This window comes from Perca fluviatilis, chromosome 23 (assembly GCF_010015445.1).
Source record: "Perca fluviatilis chromosome 23, GENO_Pfluv_1.0, whole genome shotgun sequence".
NCBI classification, from domain to species: domain Eukaryota; kingdom Metazoa; phylum Chordata; class Actinopteri; order Perciformes; family Percidae; genus Perca; species Perca fluviatilis.
Genome location: NC_053134.1, coordinates 15,091,139 through 15,111,857, shown reverse-complemented (window position 1 = coordinate 15,111,857; position 20,719 = coordinate 15,091,139). Strand labels below are relative to the sequence as shown.

General features: G+C 40.1%; 1 protein-coding gene across 7 annotated transcripts in view; it reads left to right on the top strand.

The window, feature by feature from the left end:
• atxn7l1 (ataxin 7-like 1) overlaps positions 1 to 17,451 on the top strand; it is a 32,364-nt gene extending 14,913 nt beyond the window's left edge. For 5 of the 7 annotated variants that reach the window (XM_039792008.1, XM_039792006.1, XM_039792009.1 and 2 more), the window contains 9 exons: positions 5 to 203; positions 345 to 772; positions 3,789 to 3,871; positions 6,019 to 6,275; positions 7,259 to 7,454; positions 8,402 to 8,523; positions 9,181 to 9,723; positions 10,097 to 10,349; positions 11,594 to 15,523. In XM_039792008.1, the coding sequence (XP_039647942.1) occupies positions 5 to 203; positions 345 to 772; positions 3,789 to 3,871; positions 6,019 to 6,275; positions 7,259 to 7,454; positions 8,402 to 8,523; positions 9,181 to 9,723; positions 10,097 to 10,349; positions 11,594 to 11,611 (2,099 nt within the window). In that variant the 3' untranslated portion in view covers positions 11,612 to 15,523. Of the gene's footprint in view, positions 1 to 4; positions 204 to 344; positions 773 to 3,788; positions 3,872 to 6,018; positions 6,276 to 7,258; positions 7,455 to 8,401; positions 8,524 to 9,180; positions 9,724 to 10,096; positions 10,350 to 11,593; positions 16,009 to 17,088 lie in introns of those variants that run through there. The other 2 variants (XM_039792003.1, XM_039792005.1) reach the window with 2 other exon arrangements.
• Positions 17,452 to 20,719: the final 3,268 nt, after the last annotated feature.

Here is a 20,719-nt window from a genome sequence, read left to right as displayed (position 1 = left end):
CCAGAGAAGCGTCACGGCTCCCCCGCCACCTCCAGGAGCCCCTTGGTCCCCATGAAGCCCAAAGCACCTGCAGTGGCCCCCGCGGTGGCTCCCAGTCCTGGGGACACGCGGGCCTTCAGGGTCCCTAAAGATTACCCTCACTCCTGCTTCAGCAAGGCTCCTCTTGCTGTCTATCCACCGAAGGGGGCACGGAACAAGACGTGGTGGGCACATCATTCTTTATTGAATATGATGACTTTCTTACTTACATCCCGACAACATTTTTTTCATAAAATTAAATAAAATGCTGCTTTTGCTGCTCCCAAAACATTTAGTTCTTTAACTACACTCTTCCCCCTCTGCAGTGTATCCCTTCCAGTCGTAAGCCTGGAGAAGATGCCCTGTCTCAGCCGTGCCGACTCTACATCACATGTGCACCTCACCACCTCCTCTTCCTCCCCCGCCTCCTCCCTCAAACCTCAGTCCCTCACTCCCGCGGCCTCCCAACGATCCAGCGACAAGCTCATGAACGGCCGTGGCACCAGCGGGGCGTCCACACCACGCTCCACCGCTTCGCCATCTTCTCTGGTCGGGCGGCCCAGTCCGGCACGCTCTCCACTAGACAGAGGGCTGTCGTCTACACCTTCGCCTTCCCTGCTGGACCGGAAACCCTCCCCGACCCCTTCCCCTACCCACCGATCTGGCACTCTGCCGCCCTCGTTGTCGTCGCCATTGGGGAAGAAGCAGCATAACGGGCCTAAGACTTCCTGCGGGTCGCAAAAAAGACTCTCGGGTCAGTCCTTAGAATTCTTTTCTATATTGATCCAGGTGAAATCCTTGTGCATGCATGTTGTTTTCCTTGCAACTTCATGTTTCACAGTGACACTCTTTTAATCTTTGGAGCATCGCAGTGCATCCACAGTCCTCCACTGCCGACTAATAGGTGCAGTAGTTGGAGTCTAAATATGTGCTGGAAGAGTTAAATATTTCTGGCTTTGCTCCTTGACTGCTCAACTTTCTTCTTTTTAAATTAACATTGATGTGTAACGTCAACCTAGTGGTCATCTCAAAGTAAGAGAGGTAAAAACATACATAGCGATAAAGTCAAAACATGTTGATGCATGTTGTCATGTTTCTCTATCCAGTTTTTATTCTTCTTCTCTCATTTCTCTCTTCGTTTGCGCTCTATCTCGCTGTGCCTGAGCCTTTGATTTACACCCTCTAATTCATGAACTCCCGCTGCCAAAAAGCTGCTTGCCTTCTTGAGAGATTTCCCCCACCTCCTTTGTCTCTATATTTTGTCATCCTCTCACTCTCCACCTCCTGCCTCGACCTCCTTGTTTCTCTCTCACACACTCATGCTCTGGCCTCATTCTTTTTCTTTCACACACTCCCGTCTCCTTCTCTCTGTTGCCATTTTCTCTCTTCTCTCTGTCTTCTGAGTGTTTTTCACTCATCTTGTTCTTCTGCTTTTTTGAGTTGTTTGGTTTCCCTTTCTCATCAGTGTCTTCCTTCAGTCTGTGTTTACACTACCTATCTTCCTCTCTCTCTTTTTCTCTCTCTATCTCTTTATCTCAACTTCCTTTTTAAATTTGTGTGAACTTGTGAGTGAGCGTGTGAGTTTGTTAATGTCAGAGTGCATGTTTGATGGTGTTGAACAGTTGCATGTTTGTCTGTCTACCTGTATGCATTGTAGTTGCCTCACACTGCACAGAAAGATTACAGGGATTATTGCAAAGGCCAGCACTAGATTACAGCCCTCTGACAGTAACACTGTTTAAGATAACCTGCTGACTGGAGGTTGATGTTGGCCTTCTTGTTTGTGTGGGGCAACAAAGGTCTCTCTGTGTTTCTGAGCAATACTTTTGCATATCAGTATAGAACATCACAAAAGTATGGTTTGAAAGGCCTCCATGGCTTAACTTTGTTTGAGCATTCACCATTTGATCCAGGATGCAACTAGTAGTTGAAAGCAGCAAGTGGTATGAACATTGAAGTTCTTAGGTTTTTTTATGCAAACAGAAAATTTTTAACTTAATTCTTATTTTTGTTCATCATTCTTGATAGTTTTAACAATTTGTTCCCCAACTTCATTGCTGAGATGAAAGGACTTGGCAACTAGTGACAATGTGGGTTTTAATATGGGTTTTTTATTTACCCCAAAAAAAAAAAGTAACAAATTTATTCTGAACTAAAATGGGCCCTCAAAGATTTTACCAAAACAGAACTGAACAACTGACTCGGACCCTATTTCCACCTGGTATTAATGTGTAATGGAATGCGTCCTACCCTACATTCCTGTTTTTACGTTGCAACGTCTGCTGTTGCTGTTTAGAACCTGGCGAGGCTGAGTGGTCAAAGAAGTGGCTGTAAATGGGCGGAGCGGTTTAATTTTCTATAAATTCAATAAAGTCCTGCGTTATTTTGTCATTTGAAAGCTTTTATTATTAAGCATCAAAATCTGGAAATGTTGGGACTTCATTAACAATAGCTTAACACGACCCCTTTAAGCAACATGAAACTAAAATAAAATAGATATAGAAACTAAATTTCAAATCGCAGAGATTCAGTTATAAGCTACAAAAGTACGGAGAGCTGAACACAAAGACTTTTAAGGCCCGGCAACCTGTAGTAGACATCCTTATATTTATGTTCATAAAATGTTTTTTCATAAAATGTTTTTCTCTGTGCAGGGGCACAGAGAAAAGTTACATCCTTTGGCACATAGACAGACACTAGGCAGTGCTTTTCATTAGTCATTGCACGTTTCTATGTGAGAGTAAAAAAAGAAAATTATTTATACACACACACACACACACACACACACACACACACACACACAACCAGCCTATATGCAACCACAAATTATGTACGTGTTTATTTCCAGAGCGGGGAAGTGAAATACGATCACAAGTGGTCATGCAAGACACATTTGGAGACACATTCTACTGCCAGGTGTGAACACATGTACTTTTAATACCAGTTGGAAATGGGGTCTTAGACCTAACTGAATGACAAAGAGGGGAACATATATTCTTATTTAGTTATACTAGTGTAAAAAATTGTATCTGCTTGTTTAGCACAGTGTGGTATGTGGTTTGATCAGATTTTATTGACCGTGAAACTACTCAACAACTGTCATCACATTCTGATTTCAACTGTTGCTGAATCCTGCACACTTCAAACAAGTTAGTGAGAAGAGAACAGAGAAAACAAGTAGTATAGAGATCTCTCTTGTGAAAAAACCTTAACTGTTCCGACTTTGGCACAAAATAGTGTGTTCATGTAGGAAGCTGACTGAGGAAATGTATTGTAAGAATGTTCCATATTAATCCTAAATCTGTTATTTCTAACACTAACTCTTTACGATAAACACCAGAGACTTTTGGCTGCAAGCTGACATAGTCTTAAAAAGTTAATGGCTACATTTCATCATCAAAGTACATTTTCTATTCATTGAAGCGGTAGCGGAGAGTTTTCCTAGGGCTGTCAGTCACAGCTGACTTTTGTCCGGCTGCCAGTATGTCCTGTTAGCTGATTACAGCTTACAGGATCTGTACACTTTATCATTTTGGATACACTGCTAATCATGTCTCACAGAATAGTACTATTAGACTGCAGTAGACCATAGCTGAATGATTAACTGAACAATGAAATATGTGAATAGACAAATGTCAGTGAGTGAACCGCTTTGTCTAAAGAGACAAATTAATGCACTTGTACTGTGATGCTCCCACTCCCAGAAAATGTGGTTTGATACTTGAAAGAGGGAGGGAATAACCAGTCTAATGTGTGTGTATGTTTTACAGGGAGAGTGTTTGATCCTAACAAGCACTGTGGGGTCCAGGACCCCGAGACTAAGCGGCCCTGCACACGGTCCCTCACCTGCAAGGTAAAAAAAAAACACAAATACATGATCACTCACACTCTCCACCTGTAATTTCTGTGGAGACGATAATAGTTTGTGACCCTTCTTCCTGCTTCCTGTTGATGGCCGTCTCACCAGAAAAGCAGCTTTGTTTGTTTATGAGAGTAATAATATTGAAGGGTGCACTAGCATTACTATTGTAGGACTCCAACCCACAGCTATGGCCCTGTCTGCCGCCCTGTCTGTCTGTGATACGTCTGCACTTCCCATTTCTCAGCGCGCAGTAACAGTGCTGAGGCATTATAGGGCCCACGCTTCCCTTGATGAGGTAATTATAGATGTTGGATGAGGCTACAGCATCTTTCAGCTGTAAAACTCTATTTTACTGCCCTTTAATTACTTCTAGCAAGTTTTACTAATCACTTCAAACTGGTTATTAAGTAATTAGAGAAAGTGGCCGGTGAGATTAAAGAAGTTTTCATAATTTTTATAGCGCTGTAGACCAGTGTATTGCAAGTAGTTGCAAGTTTCCACTCGTCTGTCGTCACACATTTTCGGTCTGAACTGGGATTAAAGCTTGAAATGCTTAAGATGTGTTCTCCAAAAGCATTGTAACTTAAAATGCCCTTAGACGTAATTGTAGATTAAGGAGTACCTCCCACCGCCTCATAGGAGGCTAAGAGTGTCTTAAAAAGAGGAACCAGAAACTACATGTCACTGAACTTTCATTACGACCAATGCTGCTTGATCTCACATTTAATATGCATTTTAGAGTAGTGTGTCTTTTAAAAGCAGTTAAATCAATCAAACTTTATTTGCGATATATAAGATGCACCTGTCAGGTCTCTGTAATTCTAAATATTATCTCTGAGTGAGTAAAAAGCCACACTACCTGTTGAAACCAGTAATTCACCAGCCTCACATGTATATCCTTTAGAGGATTTTTGGAAAACCAAATGTTTGATAGCTGGTAACTAGGGGTGTCACGATTCTCCAAATCCTCAATTCGATTACATTTTCGATTCTAATGTCACGGTTTGATTCTCGATTTTTACATTATTTATTTTTAGACTAGACTTTTATGCAATATAATATCTGACCTTTGTTTGCAATGTACCACACTACATTGTCAAATTTAAAACATGTATTAACAACATAATGTAACAATAACATATCTTCAGTCAATTGGAAACTTGACAATTTATCAATAAAGTAAAAAAAAAAAAAAGTTTGCCGACAATGCCGAGGGCAGACGCTTCGCCTCACAGCAGCTGAGCAGTCAAAGAGCAGAGAGGAAGACTCGGCAGTCCCCTAACTTGTTGCTCTCTCTAATATAACCAATATACTCTAAGCTGCTCTGTTTAGGCTACAAAACGTTCATGCAGGCTGAAATTCAACTGTGTGGTTTTGTCTGGATTAAGCTATAAGCAGAAGGAATCTCTGCTAGCTGCTAGGCTAATGTGCAATGGTAAACACACAGAATATGGTACACGCACATAGCAGAGCTTGCAGACTGTGTTTTTTTTGTTTAGTTTTTGTCGACAACGTGAACGTTGTCAACGTAACTCACTGGAAATCCAAAATACTTCCACACCGCCGACTTCAGTGAAAGAGGAGGGGGTTCAAGTTCTGTTGATGGGTCTCCTGCATCTGCAGTTGCCATGCTATCTTTTGACTGGCTCTAGTTAATTTAGAGGAGGTTGACTGACTCACAGCACTTCAACACGTGTGTTTTTTTTTTCCGCTTGGCAAGCCAACCGGACGTGACATGGGGGCGTGGCAGTATCGACAATTCCATTTTTTTAATTCGAAATTCAAGATTGTGACTTCATTTCGGTGACACCCTTACTGGTAACATTCCAAAGTAGTGTCAAGGAAAGACAAATTCCCATGCACTGGCAATATTTACCCATGTTAGTCTGGTGTGATGTGGACAGCAGCATGGTGCAGTGATTATGGAAACTTTCCTGAAACCAGAGAGCCATGATTCAAGCCCCTGTGAGTGCCACCATTATGTTTGAGCTCCACTCTGAATTCTTCACAGATCAATACATTAATTAACAAAGTGGAAATAACCCTAATATATATTAGCGCTTAGTGCTTATTAGCTTACAAACGGACAAGTATGAAATTGCTATTAACCTTTTATTGTGTTTCTTTGGCTGCCACAGACTCACTCCTTAACCCACCGCCGAAACGTCTCCGGCCGAAGCAAACATTTCAACATCCTCCTGGCCGAACACAAGGGGCGTGCAAAATTAAATGAAGGAGCGAAGGAGAAAGACAGGGACAGATCGCAGGGAGGGAAGGAAGGCAGCAGCCAGAGTATCTTGTCACAAGAGACAACATGTCCCAGCAAGCCTCACTGCCCAAATGGACGACCTCTGTCCATGCTGAAGCTACGGCTGGCAAATGCACACATACCCAGGTAGGACAGTGGATACCCACACACACAGTATTAACTATGCATGTGTATACGGACTATTATTTGGTTCCCCTTTTTAGGAACATATTTCCTAAGATTAAGTCAAACAATTGAATAGTATTCCAACAGATTTTGCATTTTTATAATTCTATTTCTTCACGTTCTTTCAGTCAAGTTTGTAAGTTTAATCCGTACGTTTCAGGAAAAGCAACACTTTCTGAACAAAAGTCTCCTCTTTTAATTTATTAAGCATTATTTATTTTTGTGCACACAATATACCCAGTGATTTAAGACTTTTTAGCAATGTATCTTTACTCTTGCTTAATGTATATGACTTTTAATACTTTTTCACATCAATGGAGTTTAACTGTACTGGGCCCGGACAGATGCATGGGAAATCCTTGTCTGTTCATGTTTTTCCCACCAGGGGATGCTGTAAACAACAGAAACAATAGTAAAGTAATGGCAAGTCTGTCCTAATGAAAGGGCTATGAGAAACTCATTTCCTCTTTCTATTTAGAAGATGATCCTCTGTTTGAAAAAGGAAGTTATTTGGGGTTTTGTCACTGTAACAGACTTGTTACACTTGTTTTTGTGTTAAAACTTTTCTGTCATTCTGTCTTTTTTCCTTTTATTTACTACCTTCTTTATTGTCCTCCACACCATCTTGCTTTTCTTACCTTTTCTTTCTTCTCCTCCTTCTTTCACTCATCATCTTCATTTATTTTCCTCTCCCATTCTTCTTTTTATTGCACATTACTTTTCTGTTTTCTTCTGTCACATCCTTCTCTTTCACTTCCTCTCTGTTAACCCTCTTCTCCCTTCTTTCTTCCAATCTCTTCTTTGCTTCTTCATACCACTAACTTCTCATCTTCTTTCCCTTCCTCTTCTCATTTTAATTTCTGTTTCCCTCCAACTCCCCCCTCCCTTGCTCCCTCTCCTCTCCTTTTATTCACCCCTCTTTATTTCTACCATGTCCTCCCTAGGGTTCCAGGCTCCACCACCTCCACCTCCAGTCCTCCTCCTGCCCCGGCCCTTAACCCAGAGCAGTCTCCCCACAGTTGGGTGGCAGCAGCAGCAGAAGGCGGTCGACTTTCCAGTGATGAGGGAGACGCAGAGACTCTAGAGGACACTGACAGACCTGCCTTTCACTACTCCAATCGCCACCCACAGCCTTTAGGGGTAAATAATTTGACTAATAATGCTGCACTAACAGACATTTTTATAGTCCATAACCATGTGGCATTATCTTCCATTTGTACCCCACAGGGTCTGCTGTTAAATGCCACTCTGAGGAATGATTTTGTCGATGTTCAGACACTCTAATCAAGTGTTTTCAGTGCACACAAAAAAGCGGGAGAGTTGTGTGCAGTTTTGATGTCAGTATGTCGATGGAGCAGTAATATGTGGCCATTATGTTACTGTTTTGAATGGGCATTTGTTTGAACACACTGTTTAACAGACTGACTATTCTTGACAAACTGCCCTCCCGAAGACATAGGATTAATTGAGAAACTGTTGTTGTTCAGAATCTGGATTAAGACCAAAAAGGTGATCACAGGAAGTATACATGACTCTCATTTTCATAATTAAATTTGACATTATTGTGTATAATTTCACTTAACTAGTGACAGTAAAACATTGAGCTGCACACTCGCATATGTGTTCAAAACAAAGTCACATCTTATGTTTGAAACTAAAAAGAGGCATTTATTTGGTAATATTGTCGTAGCTTAGGAGATATTTGGGTTTACAGCTTCTATTTTTAGATCTCTGAATGTGTTAAGTTCTTGAGTAGATTTTAGTATTGCTTGTGTTATCAGTCAGTCTTAATTTGGTATTTTTCCATCACCTCTCTGCTCTCTCTTGGTCGTCTGTTATTTTCCATCAATCTCTCAGTTTCTGTCATTTGATGCCTCTCTCACTCTACGTCCTGCTCTGTCTATCCACCTCTTAATTCTTAATTCCTCCCTCTTTCTCTCACCCTCTCATATTCTTTTCTTCCTTCCTTTTCTCTGCATCTTAATTCATCTGCCTGTCTTTCTCATTTTTCTCATGTGCCTTCTCCTCTTCTCCCATCAATATCTCTCTTCATGCTTCACCTTACCTCCCTTCTGTTTTCTTGCCAGTTTTGCGTATTCAGCAGCAGGCTCATGGGACGGGGCCACTATGTGTTTGACAGACGATGGGACAGGATGAGGCTGGCGCTCCAGAACATGGTAGAGAAACACCTGAACGCACAGATGTGGAGGTGAATGTGCAAGAAAATACACTCTGTGTAAATTGTTTCTTTGGTTGGGTAGAGCTTTTCTCACATTAAAGTCAACTTTAAGGCACACATCACTCATGAAATATATTTCCAAGCTACTATATGTACACAGGAGTAACTACAGTATGTGATTTGATTTCGTCAGATTTACTGTCACTATGAGCACGTGTAAATATGAGGAAGTGATGTGTGGACTGACCTGTTTTTTGAGGAAAAGAAATACAATTCAGTGGGTAGACAGGAAGTGATTTTTAATGTCAAGCCAGTTATTTTAGGGTTAAAGGGCAGCAGAGAGAACAGCACAAATACAGCAAGAGAAAAAGTTGAACGGTTTTCATGCATGTGTTGATTAAAGAATCATTCAAAAACGTTTGGGAAAGGAATAGTTTTTGAGTTGTGATCATGTTATTAAAACCATGAGAAGAGGACCAGTAGCTAATAGGTTAAAGATAGACAATCAAGACAATCATTCTTAACTTCCCAATTCATGTAAACACAGAAAGCCATTGTTCAGTAAAATACAACATATTGATTAGTATTTAAGGTTTAGTACTCTGAATCTATAATGGCAATGAAGCAACTTAATTGGTGCATTTCTTATCTTCTAACATCCTCTTGTCTTGTCATCTCCTGTTTTAGGAAGGTGCCTCTGGCTGCTGAGAGCCTCCTCTCCCTCTCCTCCTCTGGTACCTCCCCCGTCACTTCCCAACAGACTCCCCCTCCCACCTCCGTCACTTCTCCTCCCCTCTCCTCCCCCTCCAACTCTCTTTCCTACACCGCCACATTTCCTCAGTCTGCATCCATTGCCGGGGTGTTCAGCATTCGAGACGCTCCGCAGCACGTCGCCCCAGTTTCTGCACTGGGTAAAGCCCGTAACGGCACGCATAAAGCCAGCCGCCCATCCAAAGACATGGTGGACTCTGTAGTGGGATCTAAGAGGAGAAAAAACTCTTCCTACTCCTCCTCCTTTTCTCCTTCTTCCTTGTTTCCGACTGTGGATAATCAAAAGAGGAACGGCAGCAGCTATCATCCAAGGTTACAAGGTTCAGGGGGGGCAGCAGCAACAGCAGCAACCCCAGCCAGGAAAAAGGGACTTGGGCACAGGGGAAGTAGGCTTTGGAGCAGCGGAGAGGACTGGCTGTCGCGAGCCGATGGGTCTCAAAGCCACAACTCACAGAACAGGTGGGTACAGGGCTGTTCTTAAAGTTTAGACAGTCATAGGAATGTATTTGATCAGCCTTAAAAGAGAGCCAGATCTTAAAAGTCAGGACTAAAAACAACGCAATACAGGCTCAGGTCAACACAACATAGTACAGTATGTTGAGAAACACATGAGGGGGATTTATTAACAGGAGAGCATTGTGTAAACAGAGAGGACAGTGTCACCAGTGATAACACTGTGATGACAGGTGTTTAACTTTCCTGTCACATATACAGCACTGTAAAATCTGCTGTGATGATTTTATAGCAGTCCAAATAGGTTTGACTGTACAGCGAGAATTTTACTGGAGCTTACAATATATCATGGCAATTTCCCTCCTCTTCTGGTCTCCAGTCGCGAACTTGGCACGACCAGTATACCCTACTCACCCAACAGGGAGCCGGCCTCTGCCCCCCATCAGCCCCTGGCTTCCCCCTCCGGACCCTTGGCTTATAAAGAAGGAGCAGAGGGGAGGAAGAGGAGGAGTCCCAGCTCGTACACAGGGAAGGCCAGCAAGCTGAGCAGACCGGGCGGGTTGGAGAGCCTCTTTGGGAATGGGAGCGACAGCGTGGGAATACTGGCTTCGGGGCCAGAGTCCCCAAGACATGTAGGTGTTGGGCTGTCCCTTTATTATCCACTAGTAGGAATATACCCCTAAGTGTAATTTGGTGTGCTCAATTCTGAATTGTCAAACCAACCGTACTACTAAAAGTCTATATGTATACAACCTTCACATCCATTGCTGAATAAGCTAAACATATTTATTGATGATCAAAAAAATCAAAGAAAACACATTTCAAGTCTGACAAAAACAAATCTTAACATTTGCACTTAGCTCAAAGCGCCACTGTGTCTAAGGACAGCCTCACGTTGCTGTTTGCATGGCTGTAAACACTTAGCCTTGTTAAACCGTCAGCAGTCACGGTTATTCTGGCATTGCCAGACCTATCTCCACAGAGCTGTGGAGTAAGGACTGGCTACACCACAGATTCTGGGATAGGAGAAGAAAAGCTCTGGGTTGTTTGCATTTCTTTAAACCAATATCCATCAATTAGGCAGCGCTAAGCTCTGGACACAGCGACCGTGGCTCTGCAAAATGGTCTCCGGAAGGAACTTGTTTTGGTGGAACGTTTGCACCCCACAAAAGAAAACGTTAACTGTTCACACAATACAGTAGTGTGTGCTATTTAAATTAGCTGGATACATGGTTAAACGTAATTTGCCCTTATCACCACGTGTACTTCGTCCATAGCTGTCCTTACCAATCGGTCCCAAAATGTCCCAGTTTGATAGTAAATGCCGTAAACATATGTAAATCATTCTCCAAAAGAACCAAGCAGGCCTGCCTTATTGCACGGTCAAAATGTTCTTGCCTTTTTCAGCATGTAGCTTGCTACCTTGAAGTTTGTTGTTTCCCAAAGCGAAGGTATTTTGGGAACTGCAACACAGAGAGTGGAAGCATAGGGACATCAGGTGTCAGGCAGTTATCCTGGAAATATAACATTGTTGATCCAGACTATAACCGATACAGTGCTAAATCACAGAGCTTCAAAAATAATCTACAAATCCTAAACTTGCTTAGATGACAAGTTTACAGGTGAACCCAAACATTGTTGTGGTATGTGTGATGATAGTTCAGATTTGTTATTAAAAAGGGCAGTCCTAATATGAATAATTGGTAAAGAAATAAATAAATAAGTGCACAAGTCAGGTGGGAAAAGGCAGTTTAAAGGCATTTGGAATTTGTTTTATGTATATTTTGATTGCTTCACACACAGTAAAGCCACCACTGAGCCAATCATAAATGAAAGCCAGCTAATACAGTAGGTCTCTCTCTTCTTCTCCCTGCAGGCCAAGTTGCATCACTGACAGAAACCTGTTTCATGGACAGAATGTTGGGCAGCTGTGCAGCCCACCACCGTTTGTGACCTTTGACCTCACCACTCTTCCGCTGACAGCACCAATCAGACTGCTTTATCTCGATGGTTTCACCCCTATTCATCCAATGACGGTTCAGTTCACCTGCTGTGACATTGGGGATCTGGAGTCTTTGCCCACAGTTGGCTGGCAGTTACTTTCACTCTCCAACTTTAACCTTTGATAATGGATGGCTCCATCGCTGATGGAAAACTGCTGTGCCCTGACTATGGAATATGCCTCACGTTTTCAAGGCATTGGTAATATAATGCCACCACTGTACAATTTTGGGGGAGACATTTTTTTTTTTTTTTTTTTTAAACAATCAGTTTATTTTCTGGTTGTTTTGACCATTTTCCTGATTCCTGTGTCTGGTCAGTGACAAGGAAAGAGGTCTGTGATTGTTATTGTGAGTAAGATGGCTGAAGGACCTACTGACACGACTACTGTAGGACTCAGCCTTCATTTATGCCACCTCAACACCCCCCAACCCACCTTCTTTTTCTTGATTTTAGCTTTCCCTCTTCCTCATAGATGGAAGCCAACAGCAGCTTTAACTTTTGGTTTTATCCAGCTTTTTCCTCTTTTTCAACCTCTTTTTCTTTATTTCTCTCCATCTTTCTTTCCTACTTTTTGTCAACATCTCTACAATTCTCTTCTTCCCTTTATCCCCACCCCCCATCTCTCCCTATCCATCCCAGCATGCCTGTGTTCAAAGTGCACTTACAGCCCACGCTTCCCCCTTGCTTCCTTCTTCACTGACTCCAGCAGTGCCACACCAAGGACCTGTTCACACAAGGGAAGAAAAAAAGATCTATGTTACCAATGATGCCGATGTATTTCGATATAGGATTTGAAGATTGTTTTTTTTTTCTTAGTTCTGGTTTTAAATGTTGCAAGAAACACAAACCCCTGTCTGTGCGTCAGGACTTGCATCCAAAAAGGAATGATTACTACCGTGTTGGATCGTTTTTTTAAATTTTTTTATTTTATTTTATTTTTTATAATTTATCGTTTGTTTTCCAACTGACCCTCAAGGTTTGAGCTAAAGAGACTTTTTGAGGAAAAGAGTCATTTCTATGGCATTTTGAAGAAATGTTGAAAGTATTATGATGGTTCATATTGTTGAAAATGTGTACATATCGATTATTATTTTTGTATTTATTAATAATTGTCCCCTTTTACTAAATATGAGCTAAACAGAGTATTTTTGCCCCCATACCTAGGTCTGTGTTAAATGATATTGATGAGATTGGCCTGATTTCACAAAATCTTCAAGGAATTTGTTCATTAGCAAGTTTTTAAATTATTACTAATTAATACACAAACACAGCAAAATATGAACTTTGACTGTGGCTGCTGTGTATGCCATTTCCATTTCGCCGTGCAGACAGTTCACATACCGTGGCAAATTCTGAAAAAGATATATATATATATATATATATATATATATATATATATATATATATATATATTTTATTCAGGCATGTTCTAATAACTGTTATGTGTAGCTTATATTGTTGTCTGACAAAAATATCTTAACTCAAGGAACACTCACATGTGGTTGCAAACTCCACAAAAGAAAACTGTTCCATTTCCATAAAAGTCAGAAATTTAATCGAGTATGTGCTATTTACTAATTGTTAAAGAATACTGTAAATTATACAATACAGTATATGCACCAATATATGTCAGCCAAACTGCAACTTTGTGAAGTTTAATTGGCAGTAGCTTTCCAATAAGAAAGCAGAATACTTTTTCCAAAGATTTTATAGTGGTTGTTTTTTTTTGCTAGATCTTTTTGTCTCACCACTGCCTGCAAATGGTGTATTTTATTTTTTTTCAGCAATAAGCAGCTTCTCCATTTCCATAAAGGTCCATCAACTGCACACTCAAAGTATTTTATTTCAGTAATTTTTAGAATGCATGCTGACTTGACTCTTGAGTCTACTAAATTTTGTCACTTTTCCAATGTGAACACACTACATACTCAAAACCTGCATAGAATGAGTCTGTAGTTTGAAATGGGGACATAGCCACAGCCTTCATCAGCAGATGGAGTGTACTCCGTTGCCCTGGAGACGGCTCAGGTGCCATCACATGAAGAGGGGGTCTAGTCCATAAATAACCCATGAGTTAAGTTTTAGTTATCTAAGTATTATATCTAAGATTAATATGGAACCTTCACAGTCAATTATTTTGATGCATTATTCACCATGTCAAACGTAAGAAATGATGTCATCGTTTAACTGGGCTATAGAATTTGACTTGGTCCAAAATGTAAGTTGACAGTCATGTTTCTACACTGGTATTTCTTCACATTTCTAATAGCTCAACAATTTGTATCTGACGTACGCTAATGAACAAAGGTTGATTTTGTGACACCAGGCCTTGGTTAGTATTTTCATATAAAGGGACCCACATTCCTTTTTGCCTGTGGATCCACCCTCTTTCATACTTCTTCCATTGTTCAAAACTATAGCTATATATTTTTCAGCCGTCTTTATCTTTCAGTACCGATTGGTCTAGTCTCAGTGCAATTATGCTTGTTGTGTATGTAAAAAAAAAAAATCAAAGCCAGGTCAAAGTGCTTTCACTTACTTCTCAGCTGCACCCGTCAAGATTGGTACCAATTCTTCTCTGGTGGCTCAGTAGTTCACTGCGCTGTAAATGCAGCACATTCATTCCTTTGAACCTTTTAATGTCTTCGAAATAACGACAAGATTAAAAAAAAAAAAAAGTTAAAAGTGGTATTATTAAATGGTAAAAACCTTTTAAAATGTCTGAAAAGTACCCTGTCTATTCATCCGGTGTTGCTGATAAAGCCAAAGTAACTGAAACCATTTAGATTTGCTTGGTAGCAGCGTGACGCTGTAAGCGCCGCTCCCACCTGGTACTCGCTGGCTGCTTCAAATAACTATTTGTTGATGTTTTTTTGTCGTTTTTTTTTGTCTCAAAAGCATCGAAGCACTATTGATGTACAAAATCAGTTGTATTCGTGTTAAAGCTTTTTCCAAGTGCTTCCCATGATGACACTTTATTCTTCAGTGTGTGAGATCGTCAAAGTACTCTAGATCAGTTTAGTGATACTTTATTTTACTGTAGACACGCAAGGTGTATCCGGGGTACTCGTGGTGTACAGTTAACTCGTTGCAATTACAGTGTACACTTTCTCTGTGTCACGCAACGTACCAACAGATGTACTAGTACATAGATGGTTTATGTTGGTTTAATGGCTGAAAACAATGGTTTTAGGTGGGAATTAAAGGTTTAGTTTCCGCTCAGTGTGTCCGCAGATCAAAGATGACGATCTTACCGCTGACATGTTTTTGGGGAATCCCACCGTGATTTACTGTTTATGGTAATAGAAATGGGAAGTTACCATCTGTTGCAGCTAAAATTAAGACAACGTTCATGAATTTAAGAGCAGTTGTATATTATCTTTGCTGTTGAATTTTATGGAGGTATTGACAGTTTTTTTTTTATTTTTTTTTTAAAGCCAACCCTCTTTCCTTTTTCTTTTTTTGCACTTTGTCATAATGCCCAGATCTTTAATCAACTTCTATTTATATAAATATTTGAGATATTAAAAACAAATCTATATCTATATATTTGTAATGGTGTTTCTGGCAACTACAGTAAAAGAAGATGAGTGTATTCTCAGTGAGTCGGCCCCTAAACCAGTTGTTGTATTTGATCCAAACTGTGTAGAATGTCTGAAAAAATGCCTTGTAAGATTCGCTGTTTATTCACTCTCACTGAAGTTGGATCAGAACAAGGATTTTCCCATCAAAACAACTAAACACTTGCTGTATAAAAAAAAAATAGTCTTATATCCAAGCTTTTATTAAATGATTGAAAGTGGATGTTGTGTTATTTGTAAATCAAAGATGCAGCTTTTGAATTGGAAGGAAAGTCCCACTGATTTTTTGTTGTTGTTGTTGTTGTTGTTTTGTACAAGTTGAGTGGTTTCCGTGAAAGGTTTCTTGATCATTGATGTCTTACAAGATATTTTGTGTTGTTTGAGAAGAGCAAACACGTCTTCTGTGGCTGTCAGTGTTTCACAAAGGAGCTTCAATTATGTATTGTGTGCTTAAATTCTTACCAGATGCATCTGTAATTGCCATGTTCATTATTGAAACCACTGAACTGGGCTGAGACCTGAGAAGAGTTGCAACATTTGACACTTTTCCCCAAATTCAGTTGTCATGATTTCTTTTCCCCCAGCATCCTGGCTCCAGTGACTGGCTCTTTGGTCCAGACTGAAACATCTCAACAGCTATCAGACGAAGAGGATCAATCCTACTGACTGGTGATCCCATGACCTTTCCTCTTAGTGCTACCAGCAGGTTTACATTTTTGGCTTTTTTTTTTAACATTAATATGCGTTCCCCGAGCCCGCCTATGGTCCCCCAGTGGCTAGAAATGGCGATAGGTGTAAACCGAGTCCTGGGTGCCCTGCTCTGCCTTTGAGAAAATGAAAGCTCAGATGGGCCGACCTGGAATCTTGCTCCTTATGATGTCATAAGGAGCAAGGTTACCTCCCCTTTCTCTGCTTTGCCCGCCCAGAGAATTTGGCCAAACCCATGAGAGAGAGACATCATGGCTTTCAAACGAGCAAAGTGGCAGTTGGTCAAGGCCACACCCCCACCCTCCACCTTGCCCCCCTCTCCTCCTCAATAGCATTTACAGCTACAGACACAGAAATGGCACATACTAGGAAAGCTCATTGTGGGACTGGCTCTAGTGGCTGTAATTCTGCACCAAGGCAGAATTTTGGGAAAGAGACAGATACAGTATTAGGGGACCACTAAGGTCTATATAAAAGCATCCAAAGAGCACCATGTCATGGGACCTTTTTTAAAGATTATTTTTTGGGGCATTTTAGGCCTTTATTAATATAGTGTTACTGAATTTTAGCATGCTGACATTAGCATTTAGCTTTTTATGATAAGACAGTTATTTCATAAATTAAAGTGACTTGCAGCGCCATCAGACCCTTTCAGAGTTTTCCATTCTCATTTATTAGTGTCCGGTTGTGTTGGACAACACAGTATACATTATTGAATTAAAACAAGACATTTTATTAACTTGTATTTCAGCGTAATCTAACCGGAATCCTTCTTGATTATTAGTAAAGGAAAAGATGATATTGGATTGTGACTCTGAAGCTTCTTCTCCACAGCAGGATGACTGGCCAGCTCTAAAGGCTGATAACACTAAAGCACTAGTTGTTTTATTGGAGCTATAGCTCAGCAGGAATATGTAGGAATATGTTGGCAATACAAAGAAGCCAAAAAACATTTTGTGCAGCACATAATTAGGTGCATAACAAGCAATCTTTGGAGAGTCCCTCTTGGTGCTCCTAGTTGGAGCTAAGCTACCTTTCTCTCTTTATAGCACTGATTTGATGTTGTTATTGTTTACAGCGGAAAGCGGACTTCTGAGAACTAAGCTCTGCTCTGTCCGGGCATTCACCAACATGAAAGGACACTGCTGGCAGTAAACAGACATTTTCACGCTCTCCTGTGCTTTTCTACTCATCCTTACCTGTGAATCTTTATGAAACAAGGTCAGGAAATATGTAAATAGTGCATTTTTGTTATGATAGTAACCGTAACTGCCTCGTCCAAACTTTAGCAACACATTCCTTCTGTCCGTCATCATTTACAAACTGTGCCAAAGTTTTGCTGCTCAACACGTGTGTTTGTCTTGTGGTAGAGCTCACAGATTATTAATATAACTAATTGAGTCAAGGGAAAAAACAATTAAATTTAACATTGACCTTAAAACAGAGGCTGGTTTGATCATTTTACTGATTAAGTAAATGTTAAAATGAACTGTAACTCAAAGATTTAGCAGAAAAGTAGTTTCACCCAAATTTCCAAGGCTAATAGAGCATTATTAAACGGCTTCATTTCCTGTCGGCTACGTTTAATGTACATTAGATTGATTTAGAAAGGGAGCACAGCATTTATCTGGATGCATCTGCTTAAAATTGTTTAAAAAAAATCCAGTCTCTATCATCAACTCTGGCATGATGGAGATCAGTTGTTGCATATGTAAATATACAGTAATATATATATGTATGTATGTGTGTGTGTGTGTGTGTGTGTGTGTGTGTGTGTGTGTGTGTGTGTGTGTGTGTGTGTGTGTGTGTATATATATATATATATATATATATATTATATATATATATAGTAACCTGATTTTATATCTGGTGATCCAAAGACCCAGATTCCTTTACACCAAATTTTCATTATTTATCCATCTTTGATCTTTTTACCATTATTTTGCTGACAGCGATGACTGAGAATTGTCTTCTGTTCATCCCTTGCAGGTGCTTCTTTCCACTGTAGTGGAGGTCAGCGAATTTGTCCTCAAGTCTGAGTCAGATGTAACTGTCGACGCCCAGAGAGTGATGACTAGAGGCCGATTTAGAAAAACAAGAAAAGAAACACCATAAACATGGAGAGATTGCAGCTATAATATTTGTAATAAACTTTAAAGCAAGACTATTTCACTTTTGCTGAACAACGTCCACTGTCCCCACAAGACAAATGATGGGATAATGGTCCATGTTTAAAACGTAGAGTAACAGAACCATAAATACAGAGGAGTCAAAAAAGGCAGTGACTAATTAAACAACATCTACTTTAAGTTTACCATCACAAACTAACATTAGCAACCGTAGGCTAGTGGCCAGTAAGGCTGTAACAGCAAACGCTGTGAGTAAGACTGCCTTTTATAGTTTGTGAATTCAACTTTTCATTTCAGAATCCGCTTTAATGGCCAAGTCAGTGTGTGACACATACAGGGAATTTGACCTTGGCTTTTTGTTGCTCTCAATGTACACAGAAATACAACAGCTAAAAGGACAAGGACAACAAAGCTGAACAAAGGTAAACATGTGACTACTATGTATGGATATAAATATATATATTAAAAAGAACATGTATATATACTATATATTATATATAATATATACATATACTATGTGTAATAAGTTATTTTCTTCTTTCAAAAGAATCTCACTTAAACATTTTGAAGTTTAAATTTCCTTCTAAAAATTTGATTTTCAGAACATCTGTAGACCGTTGTTAAGAGCAATCCCAGATCCCTGTGTCTGCTGTTCAGAATTTGTCGAATATACTGTATATCCTATTCAAAGTTGTATTCAATTTACCTCAAAAAGGTTATCCTGAAAACTCTTGGAACATGCCCAATAGATGGATGTAATGATGACAATCTCTCATCAGCCCAAATGTTGATTTTTTTTCTGGTTTGTGAGAGTTTAGGTTGTGTGTGGGGGGGGGGGGGGGTCGTCAGGTGAAAAATTTAAATTGTAGGCTGCAAACTATAAGCAATTTCATATTTCAGTAACCGTCAAATTGTCCATAAGGTCCTGTAGTTCAAGTCAGTCTAGACACCCATTTGGCCTTTTTCATGGTAATTATCTTATCTGAGAAAAGGGCATGGCATGTGACAAAAATCAGAAGACATGAGAGTAAAAAAAAAAATCTCGCAAAAACAGTGCATGATCATGGTTGGTGCCTTGATTTGTAGCCCCACAGATTGCTCTAACGTTTGCATTTGAGGCTGGAGTTTGAGATTCTTTCCACAAAAGGAGCTGCTGCATAATTTTTTCATGATCACTGTTTTGCACAGCGCACAGCGATGTCGCTTATATGCCTCCACCCTTTCCAAACATAATTTTTCTTTGAAGAGGAAAGATTGAGCCTAAAACATACTGTATGTACTGGATCCTGTTACTATCATGTTGGGCAGTTTTAGGACATTTTTAAAGAGATTATATATGTGTAAAGTCTGAAACAGAGTATTTGTAAATACTGATTTGGCAGTGGCTGTAGTTACATGTACAGATGGCTCTACTGCCATCTATTACTGCTCTCCAGACAAATCACTATATCCAATTAGATTTATTTGAGCATGACATCCAGCAGGCATTTTCTACCCGCTGCTTTCCTCAGTGCTTTTTACATTAATGGAGTGAAATGACAGAAAAACACATTCCCAACAACATTGACACCTTGTGGTCAGTTACCTCTAACACGACCCCAAATCTCATCAGCCACAAATCAGTTTAAAAGCACTCGGGAAGAAATGCAATGCAGGAGAAATGATGTTAACCTCAGAGTAAGGAACGACCCTTATTTAGTCTTCATTTATTCCAATGCTCCCGCTGGGATGAACAATTACTGGACAGGTCGTCCACTGAATTCATAATCACAGCAGCTACCACGCGACAGCCAAGGAAATCGCTCACATCCAAGGTAGAACGAAAATTCATTGAAAATAGACTTCAATTTTCTGCAAATTGTAAGAAAGTTGAACACAAATGTGATAACAGATTTTCATAACATTTATGTATTTGTCAATCAAAATATTTGCTCCAATTTGGAAAGCTTAATTAGGAAAAACAAACAACCAAAAATGGATCGCACTGGAATCAAGTTGTATCCTAATCTCCAGCATCATCACCAGTCCCTCCAAACAAGCCCCACTTGTAGCCCATGCTGTAATTATAAACAGGCTATTTGAACTACCAACATAAAAAATTATGTGTCATGCACAAAAAGTGTCCAAACATGTCACTAGGTTTTGTGATAAATGCAGCCGGCATGTAATTGAGAAGATAAAAGCTCTCGGCTCTATTCGGCGACGTCTATGAATGCCGAGGAGTTTCTCCCCCCCATTGCAAACAGCATTCTTATGATAATGGAATAATGCTGGTGCTTTAGTTAATTGTGTATAGGCAATAGTGGTGGGCACCTTTTGTTGTGAGCTCTCATGAGCCTAAAGGAAAGAGCTGGCAGGGATTATAACTCTTGTAGAACTTCTCAAATTCCCCCACTTTCTATCAACTTTGCATTCAATGAGTTGAGTGTTTTTCTTATTGGATTCGAGATCTTGTAGGATGTATTCATGATAAGTAGGGCATTTCTGTATCATATGATATCCATCAAATGTAGCATAACCTGGTGGCTAAATAAAAACGGTTAATGAATAGCTCAATCTGTTGAACAAGGATCTTTTACA